Source organism: Poecilia mexicana, unplaced genomic scaffold (genome assembly GCF_051168715.1).
Source record: "Poecilia mexicana isolate PSO_F unplaced genomic scaffold, ASM5116871v1 scaffold_2, whole genome shotgun sequence".
Taxonomy (NCBI): domain Eukaryota; kingdom Metazoa; phylum Chordata; class Actinopteri; order Cyprinodontiformes; family Poeciliidae; genus Poecilia; species Poecilia mexicana.
The window spans coordinates 36,868,267-36,896,258 of NW_028263371.1; the positions used below are offsets into that span (position 1 = coordinate 36,868,267).

General features: G+C 38.7%; 1 protein-coding gene across 1 annotated transcript; it reads right to left on the minus strand.

Annotated features, from left to right (window-relative positions):
• Window positions 1-12,131: 12,131 nt before the first annotated feature.
• Window positions 12,132-14,000, minus strand: LOC148160852 (uncharacterized). Its single transcript, XM_088008253.1, has 2 exons — window positions 13,142-14,000; window positions 12,132-12,889 (listed from the first exon to the last, which is right to left on the minus strand). Exons 1-2 carry the CDS (start codon window positions 13,875-13,877, stop codon window positions 12,132-12,134), a joined length of 1,494 nt encoding a protein of 497 aa, XP_087864379.1. The 5' UTR covers window positions 13,878-14,000.
• Between the last annotated feature and the right edge of the window lie 13,992 nt (window positions 14,001-27,992).

Sequence of the window (27,992 nt, forward strand, 5' to 3'; positions counted from 1 at the left end):
AAGCTGATGATGTGGCGTTTGAAAAAGAAAATCACATAGTAAAAACGCTGTTTAGTAAATTACGATATAGATTTAATGATATTGATAGTAATACCATTGAAAATGTAAAACAAATCACATTTGACATTCGATAGAATAACTCTTAATGAAGCGAGCTTGGGGACAGTAAACGTTACATACGATTTTGCGTAAAACACCTCCTACGTAGTAAACAGTAATTTATGGTAGGCTCAAAAGTCTAACAGGAGAATACAACGAACATGCATTAACTGGTGAAAAATCTAAAACAAATAGCATTGTAAAAAGTCGATATGAAGAGCAGACGTTAAACACATTTAAAGCCTTATATTTTGTTGTCAGTTTGTAAAGAACATAAATAACTTTATTTATGTATTTTTGCTTTTGAGAAACACATTTTTGATTGATAATAAAATAATAATAATAATAATAATAATAATAATAATAATAATAATAATAATAATAATAATAATAATAAATTGATTAATTCTGAACTTTTTTTTTAATTTTTGCAAATTTAAAATACAAATTTCACTTTTCTTGGAATTTTATGTAAAAACAAATTAGCGCACAATTAAAACAGAGGTAGAATGGCACTTTAAAACAATGCTCATTCATAGACTGCACGTGACAACAATGAGAATGAGAAAAAAATTAGAAAATAGGTTTACATCACAACTGATACTGTCATTGCAAAATTTACCTATATTATTCCCATCCCAATATCTTTTTACTATCATTGTGCCTTAGGGGTAGTTCGAAAGCAATATTATAAGCTTTTAACATTTTATGAAGCACTATTAAATCCATTATTATGAAAGTAAAATATTATGGCATAAGGGCAAACCTACCGAGAGCTGCGTGTCTATTAATCAGAAAAGCATTTAGACTACTGTTGTAATTCTGCAGGAGCTGCAGAGATCCATGGTTAAGCTAGAAGAATGTCAACTGGACAATTATTAGTTCTGCATTCCACAAATCTTTCCATAACAGAAGAGTTACAGGATTCCTCTGTTCCTCTGTTGTTGAAAGACAACACTTTTGTATGTAACTCTGAACACATCATTCCCACTTTACAACACAATTATAGTAGTAACGCAGGATAATCTCGGAAGAAAAACCTGTTAGAAGTTGCAACAGATTTATCAATAGGGGTGAAGGTTTACCTCACAAAGGGACACCAACATTAAACATAAAGGAAGTGCTACAATTGAGTGGTTTAGTGAGGCTCAGACAACATCTGGACCAATTCAGATTCTGTTGCAAAACTTGGAAATTGATGTTCACATCCAGTCTTACTTTGAGAAGAAGAAGAATAAACAAAAAGCGGTAGTAATATGGGAGTGTGTAGTTCAGTGTGTTGATAGGGTTTCACATGTTTTAGCCAAGAGCCATAGACAGGCAGACAGATAGTCAGGTGGATAGTTATCAGTTAAATCAGATGAGGACATTTAAATTACACCGGTTTTGTTGTCAAGTGGATAATGGTGACAAGAAGGTAGTTTTAGTACATCGCATCATCAACATTTTGAAATACCAACAAAAATAAAAATCCACTGGTCATTGCCAGGATGCTGAAGATGGGTCATCATTATGTGCTTTAGCAGAATAATCATTCAAAGCAAATGGCCAAATTACTATAAAAATGGTTCGCTAAACCGATATTCTTGCTTAACATAACTCCTTGCAAAGAAAATCTGTGGCATGAGCCGTAGAGAGAAAAATACTCTGAGCAATTTGACAAAAATTTCTCTATATTTGCTCCAAATTTGTGAAAAGTTAAAGGAGAGAAGCTCTCCATGTTATTCCTGAGGCCTTTCTGTAGAGAAACACAGCAATACATTTGCTCAATGTTAGCAGAATTTTTCTAATTTGAAGCAAATTTTTACATCCTTTGTTGTTAAGGTTTCGGCTGGAAGCTCCTTTTTCTTCCAACGCAGAAGTATGGGAGAAGAAAGGAGAAGTATTTGTTTGGAAGACTGCCCTCCATTCTGCAGCTGTATAGCTAGGAGGAGGGACAGATCCCTCGGGTGTAATTGCACGTTTTTTTGTTTTTCTGTTGGAATAACGCGTTTCTGGTTGAAAGAGGGCATGAGATGTTTGATTAAAGCTTTATTGTAAAAAAAAAAAAAAAAAAAAAAAAAAAAAAGGGAACAGACTGATTACTGTGGAAATTACAAAGGGCTCAAAATGCTTTTTCGGCTAGTGTTGCCATGAAGATGGGAGGGGAAAAAAACAAAGGAAGAGAGGAAGGATGTATTTTGCACAATGTGCTATGGTCTGCAAACTTTCAGGAAGGACAATGGACTCTAAATGGCAGCTTTGTTTGTAATTAAGAATCATTCCTGTAAAACTCTGGGCTCTGCCTCATTTGTCATTTTCTCTTCCCATTGTTTGGCCATGTATTCTGAGGACAAAAAAAGTGCTGCAATAAGCACAAGGTTTTAACAGTCTTCAGAACAACTTTAAATGTGAAACTTTAAAAATATTTCTATCAAATGTGCACAAGAAGATAAAGTCCATATTAAAAGAGCTAACATGCTTAATATTCATAGTTATTTGGCAAATCCTTTCTTCGGTCATCCAGAACAGTGCCTATCCGCTAAACATCATAAAATCTTCCCTCCTTCTGCTCTTGAACCCAATAAACCCATGGTAATTTTTGGATTTAGAAGTTAATAACTGCTGCTGTTGTGCTCCTATGTAAAAACAACGTCTTCATTCCTTAATAAGCGATAAAGATAGTTCCTTGGAAAATAAGTGTTTATCCTTCAAATTGATTTTGAAAAGGTCTGAGACTGCCATAAGATTGGATGAATTCGAGGCTCAAGTGCAGCAAATGTGAGAAAAGTCCCACACGTAATGGTGCCGACAATGTGAATAAATAAACAAAGTGACTCCACCTCATTTTCTGTCACTAACTAATAACATTGTTATTTATCTTATATATTCCAACACTACAGGAATATTTTCACACATTGGCCTCAATTTGCATAATATTATGTGTGCTACTGGTTTAAACTGTAGCACATGAGCTGCCATATGAGCTGCCATAGGTGCAAATAAACTGTTGAAATTAGGAATTTCCAATTTTCTAATCTGGAGTTTCTATTTCAGTGGCATTTCAATAAAAAAAAAATACAGTTTGTAATTTCAAAACTTTGACTCTCAGTAGAAAATCAAACACCTTCTGAGACTTAAGGTTAACTACACTGCTAAAACATGCCGTTGTTGCTTCACAACAGTAAGGTTAAGAAATCTTAACCTGAAAAAAAAAGAAGGAAACACTGATGTATTACATCTGTTAAGTCGGGGTGGGAGACACATGGGACAACAATTCTCCAATCCAATCACGGTGAATTACTTGTCTTTCACTCCCAAAATATAACTGAGATGAATCACAAAGCTTTTGCCAGCATTATCTATGTTAACTGAAGTTAGAATTATATACTAGTGTTCACAAGCACTGCATTTCTTTTTAGATTTGACAAGAATTTGAAAGAAAGGGAAAAAAAATTGTGGTTCTCAAACATTTTCAAAGAGGGATTAGTATTCTTTTATCAATATGGAAAGGTTTGTTTTGAGATTAATTTATTATGGGTGTAAAATACATTTGAAGGTTTCTATCTTCATGTTTATTTTATGTTTGGAGACAACGGCGTAGAAAGCGGGGGGGGGGACATGTCCCCCCCAATATTGAAGCCAGGTGGATATGTCCCCCCCAAAAAATTGTACCGCAAAATATTGGATTTTGACATTTTTTTAACTAGCGTGCTTTTATTTTGAAGGCGCAGCATAGCGTTACGTCACTGTACTCCCCCTCCCCTCTCTGAATTGCTGAGTGTTTGAGCACTCAGAAGGGAGGGAAACAGCGACAGAGAAGTCAGAAACTTGTGAATGAGGTAAAATGGTCTGTTGAAAATGCTGCTATGAATATTGCTTATTTATAACGTCTTGTTGTCAGTTCACTTTCATATAGAAACTGAATCTTTTTGGTTTAGTCATCTTAGTCTTGGGATAATCACTCATCCAATATTTAATTGCTAACTTTCTCTAGACGTTTGCTACACTAGCCAAAATGTTTTTTTTTTGTTTTGTTTTTTTTTATATCTCATTTCAGTACAATGCCACCACCAACTAAAAGGCTGAAACAGCAGCAGGACTTACTCAGCTTTTTTTAAAAAGAGTAACGTCGGTGTGAGTAACAGTCACACAACACAAGGGCAACACCTGTGTTGCCCTTGTGTTGAAATTAGCCTGGTCTGGGCGTGCGTTTTAGGAGGATTTTTAATTTTTTGCGTGGTTTTGCTTCGCCGAAATGGACAGATATTATACCTGCCGCGCTCCTGATCGTTAGTTAAAACCACAGGGAGAGTTAATTTTAATTCTTAGCAGCGGCGGCCGCTGCACCTTTATTTCCTCAAATAAACTGCTGGCTCCTCTTTTTAGACTATAAATAGATTAATACAACATTGACAACTCTGTAGTTTTCTCTGTTCTGTACTGCAAACTGGAATTAAAGGCGCCATTTCTACCAAAGGTCTGGAGAGACTGGCGACCTGTCTAGGGTGTACCCCGCACCAGCACCTCCCGACCCCACTAAGGGACAAGGGTGTACAGAAAATGGAAAGATAGATGGATTTCTACCAAAGGTTTAGAATGCGTTTTTGAACCAGATGCTTCAAAGCACCCTGTCCATAATTCTTCAACACACTGTCAGCTCCCTGTCAGAAAGACATAGAGATAATACTCTGAAAGGATTTTAATCGATTGATTTTATTTGCCTCTGCGATTAACTCTGCGCGTAAAGTCTGTAATGTGACAAATAAAATGTTTTGTTTGATTTAAAATTGGCCATGTTAGGCTCAAGAGCTGTACCTCATTTCTGAAACCATCTCATATGTTTAGGAGCAACAATGCAGGGACAGCACAAAGGAGACAGGAAAAGGAGAGGATAGTGCAACCGGGCTAGAGGCAGGAAGTCAGAGTGAGGGAGAGACAGGAGTGGAGCAACAGGTAAGATAGAGTAACTCATACCAGTAGATACTTCATGAGAGTCCACAAAAAAGTTGAAAAATTTAATCTTTTGCTTGTAGTAAGTGTAGTTCACGGGCATTGAGTGACATTGTAACTTTTCCTTCTAGGGAGTTCAGACTAGGGACACACAGCTGAGAGACTCTGAAGTCAGTGGACAGAGAACAGAGCCAAATCAGCCACATCCAAAATTCATAGACCCTCAAGCTCTAGCCAACAGAAATTTCCCGGGCTACATTATGATGCAGTGAAAAAGGGCATTTTGTGTTTTTATTGCATGGCAATTTATCAGGACAAACTCACACCATTTGGTGCAAAATCCGAACCCGCCTTTATCACTTCTGGATTTAAAAATTGGAAAAAAGCATTCGAAAAATTTAAAGCACATGAAAATAGTCACACACATCGTCATGCTGTTTCTGTGACTGCACAAGAAAGTCATCCTATAAATGCCCAATTATCCAGTGCTTTGGCAACTCAGCAAGGTGACAATAGGCACTGTCTGGAGAAAATTGTGAGCTCCATAAAATATTTGGCACGGCAGGGACAAGCTTTGAGAGGGCATGGCGATGATGACAGCAATTTGTATCAACTGTTGAAAAATCTGGCAGAAGATGATGCCCTTTTGGTTAAGTGGTTGCTGAGGTCTCAGAAAGAATACCTAAGTCCACAGATACAGAATGAAATCTTGTGTTCTATGAGCAATAGTATTGTCAGTGAAATAGCAGATACAATCAGAAACCTACCAATTTTTGAGTTTGCAATTATTATGGACGGAACACAGGACATTTCTGGGAAAGAACAAGAAAGCATTTGTCTGCGTTACATTGACAGTGACATGAAGCCCCATGAAGAGTTTATTGGCTTGTACTCAGTTTCTGAAACAACAGGAAAAAGCCTTGCTGCTGTTGTTAAAGATGTGCTGTTCAGATTAAACTTACCAATGCATGGTTTACGAGGTCAAACTTATGATGGAGCAGCCAATATGTCTGGGAAGCATGCAGGTGCACAGGCACTGATAAAGCAAGAGCAGCCACTAGCACTTTTTGTTCATTGTGGAGCACACTGCATTAATTTAATTGCACAGAAAGCTTGCTTAGCCTCAGTTCTGAACAGAGACTCATTGGATTGGGTGAACCAGCTTGGAGTTCTTTTCTCTCAGTCAGGGAAGTTTAAGGCAATCCATGCAGCAACAGCACATACAGAGAATCCATCGTGCACTGCAATAAAACCCCTCTGCCCCACAAGATGGGCAGTACGGAGCAAAGCAATCAGAGATGTTTTGTCACAGTATGGGTCAGTGCTGGCTAGCTTGCAGGAGATGGCTTCTGGTGCCTCAAACACAGCATCCACTGCTAATGGACTGCTGGGGCAGTTTAGGAAAGGTAAAACAGTTTTGGGTCTCATCCTTGCCTCACCTGTGATTGATGAGCTTGAATGCCTGAGCATCTCTTTCCAGAGGAGAACTGAAACCATTGCTGGAATGAGGACTGCTGTGAAAGTTGTTCAGACTTCACTTAAGGCTAAAATAAATCAAGAAAGTTTCAACACTCTGTTTGAAAAGGCGATGGCTGAGGTTCAGTCTTTGGACGTTAAACCCATCACAGTTACACAGAGAAGGCCACCCCCAAAACGCTTCACTGAAGGAGCTAAGACACATCAACCTGAATGTGCCAAGGACCACTACAGAGGTGAATTCTTTAAAGTATTGGATGTTGTAGATGCACAGCTCACTGGGCTATTTAACCAGGATGACTTGCTGACTTTGCAAAAGTTGGAAGAGACACTTCTCAGTGGAACGATTGATGCTGCAGTCATTGGGAAATACCCAGAGTTGAATAGAGAGTTACTTTCAGTGCAACTTTCTATGTTTAGATTGAACTACTCATTTAGCAACAGCGCAGAAGCTGCAGGGATCATTGGTGGACTGCCTGGAGAGGTCCGTAGACTTTTTTGAGCAAGTGGAAACTCTGGTCAGGTTGCTTTTGGTAGTCCCCGTTTCATCCTCTGAGGCAGAGAGAAGTTTCATTGCGCTTCGTAGACTCAAAACCTGGCTCCGGTCTACAATGACTCAAAACAGGCTTAATCGTGTTGCTGTCTGTCATGTATATAAAGATAAACTTGATTTACTGGACAAGAAGTCAATTTGCAAGCAATTTGTGGCTGCAAATGAAAGGCGGAAAAAACATTTTGGCTCTTTTGCCTAAGCCAGTGTTTGCCATCCTTTTATGTGTCCGGCACATTTTTGGCGAATTATAAACGCATGGCTGTAAAGTGCAATTGTTCTGAAGCACAGAGGTGTTGATCTCTACCTAGGGCTATGTGGCCTATAAACAAAAGAAACAAAATAAAATCAACAATGTTTCGTAAACTGAATATCTCTGTGCTAACTGCTTTTCCAACAGTTAAAGCACACTGTAGTCAGTCAGTGAGTTAAAAAGCTTGTCTATTAAATGTGTATTTATTGTTGGTAAATATTTCTTCATTTTTGATTGGGTTTAATTAGTCATACAGTTCGACAAACTGAATAAGCATATTTTGATTGATTTTCTTTTCTTCTTTTACTTAATGTTAAAAGTGTGAATAATTTGTTCACTACATTGTCTGTGAGGGCTCTTTCATCTCAGAATTTTGTTTAATCAAAGAGATGGTTCTATGGTCAGTCAACCTATATAAATTCATTTTTGACCATTATTGCAAGTTTGACAAAATAAAACATATCAAACTTTGCACTTGTGTGGCCTACTGAATTGATTTTAATCCAACTGAAATATTTGATTTTCTAGTGCGTATGCGGACACTAAATATACTCAAATTGTGCATACACACTACTAAAATGTCACACACGCACACAAATTTTCTCCCACACGCATACACAAAATCTCAAAATTGCACGTACACACCACTAACATGTTGCACACGCACACAAATTTGATCTTTCTCGCACATACACTGTACTAACATTTCGCACACAAATTTTATCTTTCTCGCTCACATACACTGCACTAATATCTTGCACACAAATTTTTATCTTTCTTGCTCACATACACTGCACTAACATCTCACAAATTTTATCTTTCTCGCACACATACACTGTACTAACATGTTGCACAGATTTTATCTTTCTCGCACACATACACTGTACTCACACCTCGCACACACAAAATACACTACTAAAATATCACACACGCAAAATTTTTTTTGTCACACGAGGCAAAGACTAAGACTGCACATATAAACTAATAAAATATAGACTCATTTTTTTGTATGCGAGACTCAGTTTGTGTGAGACATTTTTTGTATGTGTGAGAGGTGTCACGGAAGAGGCGGGGCATAATTTGGAGATCAGATCACACATGCGTTATATGCGTCAATATGCAATGTGTACCGTATCTGACACACTAAAGATTTTATTTTACCTGAAAAGGCTTTTTACGAAACTGTAATCGTGTTAGCCACACTAGCACTGAGTACAGTCTATCAGGTCTAGGCACACTCAAACATTTGCCAACAACAGAAATCACTGATTCCAAAAATAACCCTCAAAACCATGAATGCCGACTTACCCAGCCTTGCAAGAACAATAGGCATCAGTGATCTTGTCCACAGCCATATTTATGCTGAGGGTATGAGGATCTGCTGTTTTCCTCATCGATCGGTAGCATTTAGCTGCGACGTGCACAATGTTGGAGGCATCCCATGGCTCAAACAGCTTGATTTCGTCCAAAAAAGATGACATGAACTTGTTTGTTCCCCTGTCCATTGTCGTCGCTGATATTTTTTGAAAATCCGGCAGAAATGCTACACTAATCGACTCGGAAATACTTTGTAGAGAGTCAGTTGAAACGAAAGACGCCATGTTTACGCATAGAAACTAAGCTCCGCGAGGCTTTGTTTGTGAGACATGCAGCCACGTGGGACTGTCGAGGGGCGTTTCTGGGCGGAGCTTGGTAAGGTCCATACGGGTTCAGCCCCGCTATGAAGGCTAACTGAGATTCTGTAAATCTAAAAAAATAATTCTTTAACATTGGTTTAGATTATCTGACACAAGAGCCCATATTAGAAATGTGACAATGTAACATATTATAAAACTTATATTACTTGTTATAACATTGACCAGCAAAGTTTAAACCGGTGGTAAAGACTATTATTTATATGTAATTCTTTCACTCTGTCAAAAGTAAGATACCTCCCAAATCTTCCGTTTTTGTTTTGAAGGTTTCCTAAAGACACGATGTGAGGAAGAAGTGGGAAATATCTTTAAAGAGAGACGGATTCACTGCAGCACGGATGAATCTCGCATCGGATTTTGGACTCAAACTCAGCTGCTGAATCATTCTGAAGCTGGAAATCCTCGGCTGGAAAACAGACGACAGATAATATATATTAGGCTGTACATGTTTATATTTATATGTACATCTAAACATGTACATCTAATATATATTATTCAGTATTAATTATTTATTTGTATGTAAATATGTATTGATATTACTAAATAATTTATTAAATAAATTATGAACGGCTGTGTGCTTTGTAAAATGCTCATCATATCAATATCAGAATATTCTATTCCTATTCTATTGTTATAGCCACTAAGCATATTTAAATATGCTGAACGTATCAACACAATAAAAAAATATAATTGTTTATAAATGTAGTTTTGATAGATGTTTGAATATGATCTCCACTAACAAAAAGGCGTGTTATAATCAATTAAATGCGCTGATATGTCATTGTGTCTGCCAGACATATAACGCTGAGTGAGCGGTCGACCCTTTCAAGATGGCTGCCCTAACTCTTGAGAGTGGTCCATGAGGTGTCTATTCTTATATTATGTCTATGGTCAGGGACAGATTTTGGAATTCAGTGCACACATAAGGCGCACTGGTGATTTTTGAGAAAATTTACGGTGAGCCTTATAATCCGGAAAATACGGTAATTGTCATAATATAATATATAATTATATAATATTTTAATATTTTTAAAATTGTTTTAAACTATTATAATGTATTGAGTTCCGCTTCAGGACAATGGATTTTAAAGACACCATCCACCTACTACAAAGTTTAAAGTAAAGAATATTCAGCAAACACCAGGAAAACATACATTTTTGTGCTCACATGACACAGGTTAGTTTAGTCAGTTATTTGATAAAATTATATTTTGTATATATTTTATTCAAATTTTGTGCTTTATCCATAGAACCTGTTTTGTCCCTTTTCTCAAGAATCAAGCCTTATTTTACGCGTGTGTAACCCAGTGTTAAAAATACAAGAAATCAATAGATGTTGATTTAATCTTATTCTACAACGAGATTAAAAAATGTAATAAAGTTAAAAAAAGGAATATGTTTGTAAATATGTTCATAAATATTGATATAAACAGTGCTAAAAATCTTTAAAACCTGTGAAATATCCTTTTAGTGATTGCTTTTAGTGACAGATTAAACAACCAATAACTGACACAGTCTGATTTCACATCAGCCAATCAGGTTGATTGTCCCGCCCCTTTAACTGCAGCGCTGAGATTTAGCTCAGATTGCGTCTAACTCCCTTGAGAGCTGACGGTTGTCCCGTAAACTGCCTAGAAGATTACGTTAAATTCTTTGAAGAATCCTGGAAATTGGTAAGACAATGTTAAATTATTATCGCAGAATTCATAATTCAAAATAGTGAATCAGTTTGTTTTTTTTAATTAGATCTCCAAAAGCGCTGTTCTAACAGCTGACATCCAAAAAAAATCCCTGGTTGTGTAGCATTGAAGCATCGGTGAGTAATTGCACGCGCTCAGCCGTTGGCCAGTAAATTTGCTAAAAAAAAAAAAAATGGCTAAAATACCTAATAACTGTTCAAATTTAATAAAAATTAAATTGTATTGTAAACTTTATATCATTATTATTGTGTATGTTGTATTTGTCCTATGTAAATTTACTTCTTTTCCCATTAGTACATGTTTTAATATTTTGACATTAATGTCATAGTGCTGTAATGTGGGTTTCTAATCCACATTTTGAATGTTAGATTTAGTGTTATAAATGTACTTTGGCACTTTTAGATTGAGATTTGAATTGTTGCTTTGTTGATATTAGCATCCTAAATTTTAAGATGCTTTACCTTCTTCCAGGTCAGGTTTTTTTCTTATGGTGCACTTTTGAAACATTGTGCCAGAGACATCAAGATCACCCTTACAAAGAACTTGGATGGCGAGCCCCAGCCCAGAGGACCGAGTGAACTGGTAGACAGTGACCCGACTGGTCACCAGCCGTGAAACATAAAAAATATTTCACAGAGACATTGAAAAGACTAAACAAACTTTGAAAGAACATTTGACAGACATCCAAAAGACTGGGTTATTTTTTTTATTTAATTTTTTTTTAAAGCGTGCAATTTTTGTTTATTTGTACAATGTGGATCCACAAATGTTGTTTATATTAAATTCTACTTTTTTGGGTAGGATTGTCAGGCGCCTAACAGTCATGCTTTTGGTCTTTGGGAGGAAGCCGGAGTACCCGGAGAGAACCCACACATGCATGGAGAGAACATGCAAACTCCATGCAGTTACTATGAAGCCTTGGAAGTCGGGCAGGAGACCGACAGGACTCGCTATGAAGCCCTGGAGAAGCGTATTGCATAATGCATTTTCAAAAGTGTAGTGGAGAAGTCTCCGACCACACGTCTGAATACAGGTGGTTGCATCTGTGGCTGTGGCTGGGCTGAAACAGCCGCAAAACAGGTGATTAGTGATGTGATTAGTGATCCCATGGGTAGGATTGTCAGGCACCTAACAGTCATGCTTTTGGTCTTTGGGAGGAAGCCGGAGTACCCGGAGAGAACCCACGCATGCATGGGGAGAACATGCAAACTCCATGCAGTTACTATGAAGCCCTGCAAGTCGGGCAGGAGACCGACAGGACTCGCTATGAAGCCCTGGAGAAGCGTATTGCATAATGCATTTTCAAAAGTGTAGTGGAGAAGTCTCTGACCACACGTCTGAATACAGGTGGTTGCATCTGTGGCTGTGGCTGGGCTGAAACCAACTGGATGTCTTCGTGATGGCTAGCCAAGACTTACTACTGGCTGCTATTTCTGCTGCTTCTCTGTGGCCCTCAGCCTTTTCTTCAACTGTTCCACTTCAAGCTGCAGGTTTTTGTATATACCCGCAAAGATAATGCCTTTCTTCTCCAAGGTGGTGTGTTCCTGCTCCAAGGCAGTGTTTATTTCCTCCAAGTAAGTGCTTTTCTGCTCCAAAGCGATGCTTCTTACCTTCAGGGCAGCCTTTTCCTGCTCCAGGGAAGTGTTTTCCTGCTCCAGGGAAGTGTTTTCCTGCTCCAGGGCAGTGTTTAACTGCTCCAAGATGGTGGTTTTCTCCTCCAATTTGGCTCTTTTCTGCTCCAAGGCAGTGTTGTCCTGCTCCAGGGTGGTGATTTTCTGCCCCAGGGCAGTGTTTTTCTGCTCCAGGGTGGTGGTGTACTGCTCCAGGGTGGTGATTTTCTGTTCCAAAACAGTGCTTTTCTGCTCCAGGGTGGTGTTGTACTGCTCCAGGGTGGTGATTTTCTGCTCCAAAACAATGCTTTTCTGCTCCAGATCAGTCTTTTCCTTTTCTACGGCGGTGTTTTCCTGCTCCAGGGCAATGTTAATCTTCTCCAAAACGGTGCTTTTCTGCTTCTGAGTGATCTTTTCCTTCTCTAAGGCGTTGTTGTTAAGCTCCAGGGTGGTGATTTTCTTCTTCAGCGCAGTGTTTTCCTGCTCCAAGACGGTGTTTTTCTGCCTCAGGGCAGTGTTTTCCTGCTTCAGTGTATTTTTTTCCTTCTTCAGGCTGGTGTTTTTCTGACCCAGGGCGGTGTTTAAATGCTCCAAGACAGTGCCTTTCTGCTCCAGGGTGGTGTTTTCATGCTCCAAGGAAGTGTTAATTTGCTTCAAGGCAGTGCTTTTCTGCTCCAGAGTGATGCTTTTTACCTTCATGGCGGTGTTTTCCTGCTCCAGGGCAGTGTTTTTCTGCTCCAGAGCAGTGTTTATCTGCTCCGAGATGGCTCTTTTCTGCTCCAAGACGGTGCTTTTCCGCTCCAGAGCGGTCTTTTCCTTCTCCAGTGTGGTGTTGTCCTGCTCCAGGGTGGTGATTTTCTGCTCCAAGGCAGTGCTTTTCTGCTCCAGAGCGGTCTTTTCCTTCTCTAGGGTGGTGTTGTCCTGCTCCAGGCTGGTGATTTTCTGCCCCAGGGCAGTGTTTTTCTGCTCCAAGGTGGTGTTTTTTCGCTCCAGGATGCTTTTTTCCTGCTCCAAGGTGGTGTTTTTCTGCCTCAGGGCGGTGTTTATATCCTCCAAGACAGTGCCTTTCTGCCCCAGGTTGGTGTTTTCCTGCTCCAAGGTGATGCTTTTTACCTTCAGGGCGGTGTTTTCCTGCTCCAGGCCAGTGTTTATCTGCTCCAAGATGGTGGTTTTTTGCTCCAGAGCGGTCTTTTCCTTCTCCAGTGTGGTGGTGTTCTGCTCCAGGGTGGTGATTTTCTGCTCCAAGACGGTGCTTTTCTGCTCCAGAGCAGTATTTTCCTTCTCCAGTGTGGTGTTACTCTCCATTAAAGTTCTGATTATGTTGAACATTTTTTTTAATTCCTTATTTTTCTCCAGAAGCAGCTTGTCTTTTTCTAGTGTCAGCAGCTCTATATTCCTAATTTGGATCTTCTCCTCATTTGCTTTAGTTGGAGTCTGTCTGTTACTTGACAACATGCTGACATTTTTCAAGATCCCATAGAACTTCTGTGCCTGTCTAGCTATGGTCGCTTGTATTTTCTCATTTTCTGAGTCAGAAAACGACGCCTTAAGGTGCTGACTCATTTTTGATTTTTTTGTATAGAGAAATTCAAACACGGTTTAATGTTTTCCTCAATTTGTTTGTTAGAATTTGCCTTCTTATATTAAAAAGGTTTTGCACGCAATCACTTGTCACTCTTTGTGACATCAATTTGCATGATGTCATAAACTGATGTCACCATCTCAACAGAACAAACTAGAAAACTGCTTAAGTTTGAATGAAAACAAACTTTACAGCTGAATGCAGCTCAGCTTAGCTGACGGCCATTGGAGACAGTTCAGCTGGTAATATATCACCAAGGCTGACATCCACACTTGGAAGTCAGCGGCTCTTGAGGATAATGGACTGGCACAGCAGGGTGCGAGGACCAACTCTCTTTAAAAAGATATGTTAAAAAAAATAACACAAAAATGTATTACCTTTAATGCACATTTTGTGTTCATTTTAACACACAACATGTTAAAATGTACATAACACTATAACACACTGCATGTGTTAAATATTTCAACACATTTTTGTGTAAATCTGTCTTGGTCAGGCACAGATTTTCTGACAGCAGATTATATAATTCTTTTCAATGACAGTTTCAAGTATTTTTTTCTAAAATGGTTTTTACATTTCTTTTTTGTATTTATAACATTTTTTTACTTCGACTAAAAAATGCAGTTACTATTACTGTATTGTGGCAAGATTTAAAGAGACAGAGGCCAATTTAAAGGCATCAGATACAATTATTTTATATATATATATATATATACATACATAATATATATATACATACATACATACATACATAACATCAGTGGTGTGTGTACACACCACTGATGTTAAGACTCGGTAGCTACTAACCATGCATGGAGGGTTCCACCCCAAATCCAGCACCCTGAGACTGTACACGAGCCGTAAGGAAGGAGGCAGAGGACTAGTGAGTGTGAGAGCCACTGTCCAGGATGAAACATCCAAGATCCATAAATACATCAAGGACAAAGCCTCAACGGACGATGTGCTCAGCGAATGTCCCAGGCAATTGGGAACAGAGGACGAGGTGCTGGAGGAACCATCATGGGAGGACAAGCCCCTACATGGGATGTACCACCAACAAATAACTGAAGTGGCTGATATCAGGAAATCCTACCAATGACTGGAAAAAGCTGGACTCAAGGATAGCACAGAGGCCCTCATCCTGGCCGCCCAGGAACAGGCCCTAAACACCAGAACAATAGAGGCTCAGATCTACCACACCAGACAAGACACAAGGTGTAGGTTGTGCAAGGAGGCCTCTGAGACAGTCCAGCACATAACAGCAGGGTGCAAGATGCTGGCAGGGAAAGCGTACATGGAACGACATAACCAAGTGGCGGGCATAGTGTACAGGAACATCTGTGCCAAATATGGACTGGAAGCCCCGAGGTCAAAATGGGGAACACCCCCAAAGGTGGTGGAGAATGACCGAGCTAAGATCCTGTGGGACTTCCAGATCCAGACAGACAAGATGGTAATGGCGAACCAACCGGACATTGTGGTGGTGGATAGCCACACGGTGCCAGCGGTGTTTAGCTCAAGGTTAATACAATTTATGAACGCTAATTTCGGCCAGCCTTAGAGCCGGAGTAAGCGGCCTTAGAACTGGAATAATAATAATAATTAGCGCTTGAGGAGGGAGCGGTAGAGAATGGCTTGAAGTTGCTTGAAGCTAACTTCAACGTGGTATAACGCATGCGCGATCTGATCTCCAATTTATGCCCCACCTCTTCTGTGACACCTCTCACACATACAAAAAATGTCTCACATATACAAAAAATATAGTCCCTCTCACACATACAGTTTGTGTCCCTCACACATACAAAATATATATCGCATACAAAAAACGAGTCATCAAAACAAGTTATTAGTTTATATGTGCAAAAAAATGTTTGCGTGTGTGATATTTTAGTAGGGTATGTGCACAATTTTAGTATTTTGTGTGTGACGTGAGTACAGTGTATGTGTGCGAGAAAGATAAAATTTGTGTGTGTGTGTGCGACGTTAGTGGTGTGAACGTGCAATTTTGGGAATTTGTGTATGCATGTGAGAGAAATTTTGTGCGTGTGACATTTTCGTAGTGTGTGAGAGACAAAACATAGATTTTGTCCTAAACGGCTCTTCATAAAATGACAAAAAAAAAAAAAAAAAACTCACTCAAACTATATTTGAGTCTTAATCTGAGTTATCCAATTATGCAAAACTGAGAGGAAAAAGACCAATGTGCTAGAAATACACCAACACAGAGGAGACAAGTTGGATTAAAAAAAAGAAACACAGTACAACATAAGCATTACTGTAATTAAAACCAGGCAGCTGCCTTGTCAAGCATCTGTGATTGCGCTCTGTGGAGCATTGTGTTAATGTGTTTATTTTCTTGTAAGCAGCTGTTCCTCCACTTTCTCATTTTAATGATCACAAGAAGATGTGTTATTTTTGGTTCCTTTCTTCATCTATTTCACAAAGCGATTTTCACCTGCTGGGATGGAGGAAAAATAGAGCGGACAGAGCAAGAGAAAGCAGACATCAACTAATTGTCTTTAAAAAAAAAAAAGGTTCAGTGCTAATTGCAGTATATCCACAAAGGTAGCTATTTTCTTTCTGTTCTCAGGTGGTTTCAATGCTAAAAATAAACCCATTCTTCTTCAACAAAAGCGACGACGGTACTTCGAGTTTGATGTGCCTTGAGTTCTATTTTCTTTCACTGAAAAAGTGTGGATTTTTAATAATCTCCTTGGTTGTTTAGGAAGTTGTGTGATGCTTTTTTTCTTTTTTTTTAAACCACTGCTGTCTAAGTAATTCCAGGAGGATACATATTAAAATGACAAGGAACACCCTTTTCGAGACAGAAAAAGATGAGTCGAATGAATATAATTAATAATGCGCAGTACATGTCAGCACAGAAGCATTTGAACAAAAGGGTCAGCCATACTTGGAGTAAAAAAAAAAAGTATGCTGCCAAGAACAAATAAACAGCAAGTGACCTTGAGCTTTCCAAAACTTCAGCAGACGGGTCTCCAAGATACAACTGTATTCATGAGCATCTGGCTGGGCCTGACTCGTATGGAGATGTTCTGCATTCTAAACAATCGGCAAATATTAATTTATTGCTGATGCTCTTGGTTGTGTTTGCGTGTGTTTATATCTTGAAGGGGTCATGACAGGACAGCAACTTACGAGGACGTTCTGAAATTGTGGAAATCGAAGCTACAGTCCCCATAGCAACACAGTAAAGCTGCTCTCACACTTTGCCATCTTCCCATGCTGGTGCAGCTCAAATAAATGTGTGGTATTCAGGTTTGTTATTTGGAGAAATGAGGGGAATCTTGTGGAACATCAAGTTCCTCCATGTTTTTGAAGAAAGTATTATACTTTTGATGTACTGGCAGTTCAATAAGTGCTTCGATATTGGGATCAATGATGTGCTCTTCACAATCTTCAGCTCTATTAGGATGGAGCACTCTTCTTTTGCCTCTGAGGATATATTTCCTTTTCATTATTTATTTACTTTTCAATCTTCTGATTTTATTTGACCACCTAAGAATGAAATTTATGTCTTCCACTATTGCCCCCAAGTGGTCAGAAAACTACTGGCTGAATTAGTTAGAAAGCAGAACAAGCTACCGTACCAAACAAGTAGAAGGGTAATTCTGGAGTTATATTTTCTTATGGCCTTGTGTGTCCTTTATTGACTCAAATGGCATCTTTGTAATAATATGATACGGTAATACCTAAGTTCTATGTTAGTTTACCATCAATGCGTAGTTTTGCGGTTTAAATTCATACTAATAGAGTATTGATTAGAGGAATTCAATCCAGAGTTGAGAGTTTCACAGTAACACAGCTTTTGCCTTGAAGCGAACAACTCCTGGGTATTACTGACCAAGGAGTCTCTTTTCATACACTTTTCATGGTCGACTTGTCTGTCTGTTCTCTCTGGGTATTATGCCTTCAAAAACCAAAACCGATCATTTCAGATTAATTGGGCACTTTAAACAGCCAGGTAAGCACGTGTGATTGTCTGTTTCCGTGTTGACTTCAACTACAGTTTATCAATGCCATTGAATGACTAAAACCAAGAGTTTTATTATCAATGCCATTTATTCACATAATCCATAACCTCGCTGCCGCGGCAGAAGAATTCCATCAACTAAATGAAACCTGGAGATACAGACATTTCAACACGGAAAAAGGGAAAATAACGCAGGAAAACCGTTGAAGAACAACTCACAACCACTTTTTTTCCCCTCGCTCTCTGTGACAGCTGCTACACGCAGACTCGTTGCCGTAGTAACTGACAACAGTCCACTGTATGTCAGGACGACTCAACACCAAAAAACACTCAAACATTTCCCACACAAAGAACAGAACTTTCAGTCTGTTAACAGTTTCAGGTTTTTAGGCCTGATGTTTATTTTACTATTATTAATAAGGTATAGCTGCAGAAGATTAGCTACCTCTGCTATTAGCTAATCCAAAACAGCAGTGGTTGATTAGTTCATTTAAACACCTGCTCCAATGCTCTGTCAAGAGTTGATGTGTGGTGGGCCGTTTTATATTGTTTTGTAACTGAACCGAAACAGAATTCGACATCATAAATTCCCTCTCCCACGCTAAATATTTATATTTTTTTTCTTCTTAATTTTCCATCATGTTTGTTATCTCGTTGTCTTTCTGTGTCTCTTTTCTTGTATGGCGTACATATAAGATTATGCCGTGTTACATTGACAATGGTGGTCATCGTCAGCCAGCATCTTTATGCCCTCCATCACGGAGATGGGGGTGGGACCTTACACGCAAATGCAGTTTTAGAATAATGTGACACCATAATTGTCACATTATGGTGACAATTATCAAGACAGTTCCATATCTTCATATGGAACTAACATTCGATTTTTTTTTTCCAGCATTGCATATCTCTAGTTAAGAGTTTGAGTAAGGAGTCATGATTTACATAACGTTTGCACGTGTATGTGTGTAAGAAGATGCATTTACACAATTAAAACCTGCCGTTTTTTGTACGGTAGGACAATAACGTAACAAATATAAACATTTATTTCAGTGAAGTCGATGTATAATGCCATACAGGTATTAATGTACGAGGGAACTGTCAAGGATTCATCATGCACATTTGCGTCTATAGTCACAGATGGGATAACCAAGTGAATACCCTCCTGTAGATGTGTCAGGGGGTTAGAGGTAAGACAGAAGGTAGCTCAGTGCAGACATTGTTATCACAAAGGTTCCAGTTACTGTCAGCCTCACCAACTGTCACACCACCTGATAGAAGCTCTAAGGGCACACACTCCGAAATGTACTGAGGAGGAAACAACAGCGTAGAGGTTACAGAACGACATGTTTTTCTACTGAAACCTCAGAAGACGTGCTGGCATTTTAAAGCCCTCAAGGATCTATGAGGTTACCTTGAACCGAGAGTCGTACTCCATTCCACGCATGTGACACTTGAACTCACGAGGTGGAGGGTTGTGAATCGGACATTGTCTACAATACAAATCTGGTAACATTGCCACCTAAAACCAGAGGTGGTTGAAATTATGTAGAAATGCACAAAAAAAAAAAAGTTAGTTTTTTTTAGCAATTTTTAAAAATAAAAAATAACAAAAATGCAAAATACCTGTAACATTTAAAACAAAGACAAACACTAACAGATATTTACATTACATTAAAGTTTGAATACATAGAATGATATAAAACTTTCAACTTAGGACAGAAACAAACACAAGAAGCTATTTACAGTACTGTAAAGAGGAGGAATAGATCCAACCTTTCCATTTTTGTTTTATTTTGTTTGCTTGTTTCTTACCGTAGCGTAGTGTAAATAGCATTTTTTTTTTAAATAAAAAGACATAATAAAAATGTTGGACCTGCAACATTTAAAAGAAAGGCAAACACATCAACAGAAATTGATATTATTCAATCAAATAAAACACTTTGATCCTTTATTTATTTATTTTTTTAGCAATTCATTTTCAGTGTGCAGTTTTCTATCCTCTTGTCTGTCTTATCAACAAAAAAAGCGGACACAATTAGGCAATGAAACAATAATAGTTGTACTTGTTTAGTTATTTTAATGGGTTTCATTCACACTGCATTAACACATTGCACCGCAATCAGATCTAATTTGAGCTCAGCTATATGCCATCCAGTTAAACACAATTGTCTAAAAATCATGTTTACTACAACTGTATCAGTCTTAAAGAGCCAGGCTGACATTCAAGTTTAAACAGTGACTCTGTTTAAACTTGCTTTAAAAAGCCTAAATCCTTTTTAAAGCTGACAGTTAAGTAAAAAGTAAAAACTAGCCAAGCAAGCCAGTTTGTCCTCACACGCAGTCACAGTGTTGTAATGCTAAAGGCCCAGTGACGCACAAACAAATAATTCTTTCTCTGTGTGTACATCTCAAAAGGGACACAGAGAGGAAGAACAAGGTGAGAGGGGACTTTTGGGATCCACCTGTCAAAAAGGACCTTGGTTCAGTTGTGTATTTATGCATCTCAGCAGATATTTATTATGAAGTTCTAAAGATGACATCTGCTGGTCTGTATACACTCCGTGTATAAAAGTTGCTGAACTTAAAAACTTGCCTAAGTTTGAAGTGACAGTTTGTGTAATTTATAAACAGCTAATTATTTTAATCTTTAAAGAGCCCAGCTTTGCCTGGTGTAACAAGTAAACATAGAAATGCAAAAATAAGGACAGATATTATTTGTTTATTAATGTGTGACACTAAATCTCCAAAAACCTGGAAAGGCAATGGAAACTTAAGGGAAAAGGTCCTTTAGGTCCTTTAGGATTGAAAGAATTACTGTAATAATGAGAGATAAAAAAAAACCGAAAAGCTATTTATGCATCTCCCTCCACTTAATATTTTGAGTTGGTCTACCACATTAAATCAGAATAAAAACTATTAACCTTTTGGTTGTAATGAGATAAAGCGAAGATATTCAGGGAGTACGAGTGCTGATACGTGGTGCTCCACGTCTGACCCAACAAATCAAGAGAGCAGGTTTTGTGAGTTCACCGTCAGGCTCTTAGTAGTCATCCATTCCTGCTGTGGAACTCCGTCTGAACATTATTGAAATAAACTCGGGCCTTAAAAGACCAAATGCCTCAAACACTTGCTTTATTGATTATTTGTCAACAACTAAGGTTTGACATTTACACAAATCCAAGCCTCTGCTTTGTTACAAACCTCTGAATTTATATTCTCCATTGTGAAGCAATCCATCCATGAAATGTAGCTGCATGGCCCGAGGCTCACTGTCATGTATCGGTTGTTGAAATGTTATTAGAATAAATAACTGTAGAGAAAAAAAAAAAAAGATCACAAGTACTAAGGTTACGAAATCAGTTAAGTGCAGTCCAGAACTTTATTGCTCTGTTTTTATATACATTAATCATACGTATTAACAGATTCCTCCCGGGTAAGGATTCAAATCCTTTTGACCATGCTGCTTTTAAACTACAGCTGAAACCGGATATTATGCGGCATGCTGCATAGAAAGGCATATAACTTTTATTATTTTTCAAATGTAGAAGCTTACATAGATTTCTTTAGTATTTAATACATTTATGTCAGGACTCAGGGGTTTTGGGTTGAGATTTTGTTGTTGGTGTGTTTCACTTTTTCTATAGTTCACTTTAGTTTTACCTTTCGGGGTCATTCCAGTTTTATTATTTGAGAAAACGTTAGTTAGATTTGTCTTCTTCTAGTTGTTTGTTTCTTAGTTATTTTGTTACTCTAGGTTTAGTTATTCTTTTATGTCCATCCCTTGTAGTGATTCTAGTTAGGTTATTTATTTGTTTAGTCCTTCTAGTTACTCTAGTTCTGTGTTCCTTAGTTCCTATTATTGTTAGATCAGCCTCCTTTTATAGTTTTCCTTCCTTTCTAGCTTATCATGTTTTTCTTTAGTTTTAATACTTCTTTGGTGTTACTTATTCCCATCTTCCATGTACTTCCTTTCTCACTCTTGTGTTCCCTTGTGTATCCTCCCAGCAAATCCCTGTGTCACCTTCGCCCTGCCCCTCAGCCTGGCTCCTGCTCCAGCCACTCTCACCTGCAATCAATAAGCCTCATCAGCTTCAGGTCTTTGTCCAGTTCTCAACCTTCTTCAGTATTTAAGCCTCTCATTCTCTCCCACTATTTATCAGATCCTCATGTCTACTTCCAGATACTCCATGCTTCCCTGTGTTCTCCTGGTTGATGCGTTCCGTCCTGGCTCCTGTGATCTTTTGTACTTATAGGTTTTTTTTCCTTTCTTTTTTTTTTTCATTTAATGCTTAACATGATCCACGCTTTACCGCAAAGAGTCACATCGTGACAATTTATCTTTTAAGCTGTAAAATGTTTTTGATAATCTGCAAACTTCTCACAATATTTTTCTGGAATTTTGACCCATTCCTCCTGACAGAGCTGGTGGAACCGAGTCAGATATGTAGGCTGCCACACTCGACGCATCTTTTCAGATCTATAGAGCTGAGATGGAAACTCAACAACCATTTGCACTAACATGTCACTCTGCTTACAGTGATTGTGCTTTTGGATGACCCGTTTGTGCCCAAATGTTACTTTCCCATCTGAAATATTCAGGTGCTGCTTTCCACATAATTCTTTTTTTTTTGTGTGTGTGTGTGTAAACTCAAGTAAAAATGTATGTTTTGTAAACAACCTAAAAAGTACAAAGTATAGACAAATTGTTCTTAATTACAGAAACACAAGTAAATGTAACTAGTTACTTTCCACTAACAAATTTTTGTGTATGTCAGAGGAGGGGGGAGTAAAACTGACGTCAGAGCCATGGGGTGAAGAGGGGATATTTATGAGAAAATACTAATACGGGAGCAGGGTGGGAAAGGGGAGTAAGAAACCGAAGTGTCCCTAATGAATACACCATCCATTCTGTGATGGGACTGGACCCGGCTCATCATTATGATGGGACATAAAGAAACTCTCTTCCCTGAGTTCAGGTACAGAACCTGCTTTCTGATCCGGACTCCGCTCACTGTCCACCGGCTTCCTGAGCTAACAGGAAGGGTATGTTTGAAGCACCGCATTTATACAGCATGACTAAACATAGCATACAAGTGAAAGATAAGCGGTATCACCAAGGTAACCCAGAGTTGCTAACACGACGTTAGCTAGTCGGTTGTCTCACAGTAAAAGAAAAGTAGCGCTTACCTCTTTGTGCAACTTCAAATCGCGAACAGTTGGAAGTTGTATCTCCATCTGAGATCCTCTTCTTGCAGGCTTTGCATGTTTTACTCAGTTTTTAGTTGGATATTTCATGATTGATGTGCTCTGCTTTGAGCGGTTTTTCGTCTCTCGTTTCCCACCTTCCCCCTCCCCTCTGTTGTTATTTTTAAATCCTGTTAATTTGATTGGTTGTGCTGCAGCTTACGCACACATACATACGGAGTGTGGAAAAACAGAGGGACGGTCTGCGCATGTCAATACGGAACGAGTGAAATGAATTAATGCGGCCGCTTTGTAAATAATGTGTTTTAAATTTTAAGACTTTGAGTAAAATATCAAGCAAACAGCTTCAGGTCAAGTCAAGTCACAAGTCAATGGTGTGAAAGTTAAAGTTAAGTCCGAGTCTTTGAGCATTTTTTTCAAGTCAAGACTCAAGTCTTGATTTTAATGTCTCGAGTCAGTCATTTGACTCGAGTCTCCACCTCTGGAAGGAAGTAATAAAAATATTATTCTGAACATATAAAAATAATCTCTCGTAATATTTCTGACATTTAGCAAATATTAATCATATACATTTGGTCATTCTATATGAACTTAAGAGTTTTGCTTGGCCTAATGTTTAAAAAAATGAGAATAAAAATGTAATGTCTTTTTGTGTGGTGTATTTAAAATAACTTGTTTCGACGGAGTCTTCCACCAAATCACAAATCAAACTGGAAAGATTAGGTTTTGCCCTCCTTGAAGTACAGATGAAACCTCCCGTTTTGCTCAGAAACCTCAAGCGGGTGTAGATTCGGTTGCCGTCCTACTGCAGTGCGGTCACTTCTTGGATGGCAGCAGCGCCACTTCCAACATCACTCTATATTTATTTTTGCAGGGCCTTCGCTACAATCCAGCCTCCTCTGACAGGTGAGAAACAGCTCAGGGTAGGTGTCAGTGTCTGGGGTTGCTAAATCTCTGTCAAACATGCCTCCGCTTGTTTCTTGAGGCGGCTGCCGATTTGATGTCGTGCTTAGGAAGACAGAAACATCACACCAGGATGGTCCTCTCTCCACTCCTGTCCACTCTCAACATGTCAGAGTTTTTCCCACAACAACAATGAGTTCATCCACCTGCAGAGGTTCTCTGCTGCGCTGGGGAGCATCAGAGGTGGGCAGGAGTTGGAGTATAAGTAAAACTTTCTGGAAGAGACATCCTCCTATGTCACTTAGACCAAGACTTTTCAGCTTTCTCTCTAGAAGCATCAGCATCATATATGACAATATAGGTAGAAGTTGAGAAGCACAAGAGCTCAGACTTTCACAGATCAGACTGAAGTACACTGTAAACCTCTCACAACTACTCGCTGTGCATTCCCCAAATCTGACCTTTATGGAGGGGTGGCATACAGATGGCGTGTGTTCACAAAAATCATTAGAAAACCTATTTGTAGTTTGCCACACATGATGAAAGGGTAGCAAAACAAGTTGAGGAAGGCTTTCTGATAAGATGAGACTAAAACTGAAATGCCATGTGACATGAAACGCTAACGCTGCTCTTCAATTCTTAAAGAAACGTGAGGGTGGAACTGAAGTCCAGTTTATTTGAAGCTGGTCTGAGGTAATAGGACGATGGATGGAACTAAATATGAAGCAATTTGGGGGCGGGGGGGGGGAGTTTTAAGTTAGAGACTTAAAACTCTAACAGCTTCAGCTTTTAGTGTGATGGAGTAGTTTTGGTCAAAACATATTTATGTGTTTGAATGGTCCAGTGAAACTAGAGTGCCTGAGGCATGTCTGAAAACTGTTTGCAGACACCCTCTTTCTAAGCTGTTTTGCAAATACGGGGGACACTGTGTTCTGGATCCTTGGTTAAAATGTATAAAATCCCTAAAGAAAAAATAAACATTGTATGTTACAGTAGTAACAACTATCAGATGAAGGAAAAAAAATCCAACCCATTTATACAATGGACAAAAATGCACCTTCATTTTTTAACACCAAATTATCGGTGTCACATTCGTTGGCTCTGCTAAGTATCTCTACAAAACAAAAGTAAGTGAGGCAGTTTTTTAAAATTATTTTTTATGCTCATACTAATATGTTTCTGCAATATTTAGCATAAGTATTAATCACAAAACAAAAACAAAAATCCAATAATTGGACCATTAGAAGTGAAGATAAATTCAGGCATAACTTTTTTTGTGACATTCTGTAGGTGCATCACAGGATACTAGTTTTTTTATCAGACATGATTAGACGTGACATTGGTGCAGTCTCTGAATCCTTTCAACTTGTGGCTTGAACTAACAACACCTTAAAACACCATCACATCCCCTACAAGTGTCTTGCTTTTTGTAAACTCAGACAATTACTTCACATTAATTGTATTGTGGTACCATTTGAAACAAATTGGTTGAAATGCTCGAATCATACAGTCATTTCAAAGCAATCAGTGTGGAAATAATATTTTACCACCTCCTGACTAATTTCACTTTCACACCATTAAGGTAGCAGCTTTTTTGGGGGGCTAATTAGTGAGACATAATAGGTTAAAGTTTAAAAATAAATCTCAAACTAATTGTTCTTGGAAGAAAAGCAATCCATTTACTAATCTTGGCAGTATTTGCATAATTAGGCTAAATTCTCAAATGGACACGTCTTGCTTCAAAGCGTAATTATGGTTAATCATAATCAAAACACATACTTGCTAATGCTCTCAGTAATGCCTCTCCATCCCACCACCCCCTCACTGCTCTATATGCTTTATGCAAATAAGTAATCAGTCACAAATGCAGGAGCTGAGCGAGATATCACACATAGTTTGATTAAAGGTTGAAAAAAGAAACGCAAGAATGGGGAGAATGCTGCAGAGAGCAAAAATGAGCAGAAGCGAGTCTGACTTGGGGCTAAGCAGTGAGAGGCCAACTCAGGATGTCCCGCAGGTCATGAATAAAAAATGAAAAGAATATTTTGGAGTTGCTCTCACTCTGGTATAAAATGTCACACCATGGGTATCAAAGTGATTAGCGGCGCTGTACTGCATCTCCTTTTTGTTTTTGGTTTTGCTTTCTCTCTAGACACACAGTGTCTCGCAAAACTATTCATTCTCCTTAAACGTGTTTACATCTGGCTACATTGCAACCACAAACAATGCATCCTAACTGGACTTTATGTGATACATCAACACAAAGTTAATATTCAGAGGTTAAAGTAGAATGAGATGCAGATTTAAACATATTTTATCTATAAAAACCTCATCAATGTGGAACCGCCTCTGCTGCTGTTACAGCTGCATGTCTCCACCAACTTTACAAATCTACAGACAGAAACATTTTCCCATTCCTCTTTGGAGAATAGTTCGATTACAGTTGGTAACGTCAGAGTTTTCAAATCTCGTCACAGATTCCTAGTTAGATTTAGTCATATACTTTGACAGGACCATCGTAACACCTTAGTATGTGCCTATGATAAACAATTCCAATTGTATAGAGTCGAGTTGAGCATCGCTGTGAAAAAGGGAAAAGTGTTGGTGGAATAAGGTCAATAGTCCCTCCCTACCATGTTTTCCTGTGGACCTCCAGCTGGTTGGACGTCCCCAGAACAACTCACCAATGGTGGACGTCTCCCTGGTGGATGTGGAGGAGCAGCAGCTCCACTCTGACCCCCTTCTGAGTGACCAATTCTCACCCTATTCCTGGGAGAACCTAGGATCTCTGGAAGAAACTAATGTTGGTGCTCGTGACCATACATGATATTGAACGTTAAATCAAGAAGGTTGCCTTTCGTATTGCCTTCCTTTTCCATTTTTGAAAAAGGGATTGAACAGAGTGAGATGTTCAAAGCCTGGGATATTGTTTTACAATTAAACATACAATATCTTCATAAATTGACTTCTGTTGGCGATTGATTGCAATGGAGGATATGAACGGGCATTAGAGTAAAGACTGACTGTATACAAAATGCATCCGTCAATTTTTTTATTTTTGTAACTATTTAGTTTAAATCTCCTAAGATACGTTGACGTTTCATGGAACACATAGACGCTGTACAATCACCTGCTGCCACTGAGAGCAGCATGCATTCATGGTACATTTTTTTCCTGAAATCACAGACGCACACTGGGGCTAATCATAAGCGCAGATACCACAGGGGATTGTGCTTAGTGTGAATTACTTCAGATCTACCAAAAAGGCATCTCTCTCTTTATCTGTGATTTTCTGTAATGTGAGCATACTACGTTGTGAAAACAGACTTGGTCCCTTTAACATAATTTCTTAGTCCTTTCACAACAAAGAAATGTCTGACCAGTATGAGCGGCGCTGTGAGATCTTGTTGTGTTCAAGCAAGGTAGTAAAAAAAAGGGCAAAAAAAAGGGGGGGGATTTCTATTTTTTGTTCAATAATGAACATTGATGACTGCTGGAAGTACATTATACATGGAGCAGCTTTTCGATTTCTGTTCTGGGAGCAACTAAGTTGGAGTGACCCAGCTGTGGTTTTTAACAACATACATTAATTGGAGGAAGCTCTGTCTGGCTGCTGTTCTCTACAGGTCTTCACAGCTTGCTACAGTTTTGCATTGAGCTCTCAGGATTCAAATTTGTGCCAGAGTACGAGCCTCACGTAACCTTGAAACATACATAAAAGAGAAATGTACAACCGAAGTGACAGGATTGGATGTCGGCTCTATTAACATGGTACCCTTCAGATGTTGGGTGACTAGGAGATGCTGATCAGAACAAGCCATCATTATCTTCATCTGCTGAGCATAAGTACCAACTCCTACAGACAAGCACTGATAAGCTCAGCATAAGGCCAGCTGATATAATTTAAGATAGTAACCAAGCTGAATGGCTGCAGCCTAAAGCATTTGCAAAGTCTTAAAGCACCCTTAACAATTTCTGTCAATGATTTTCAAACGTT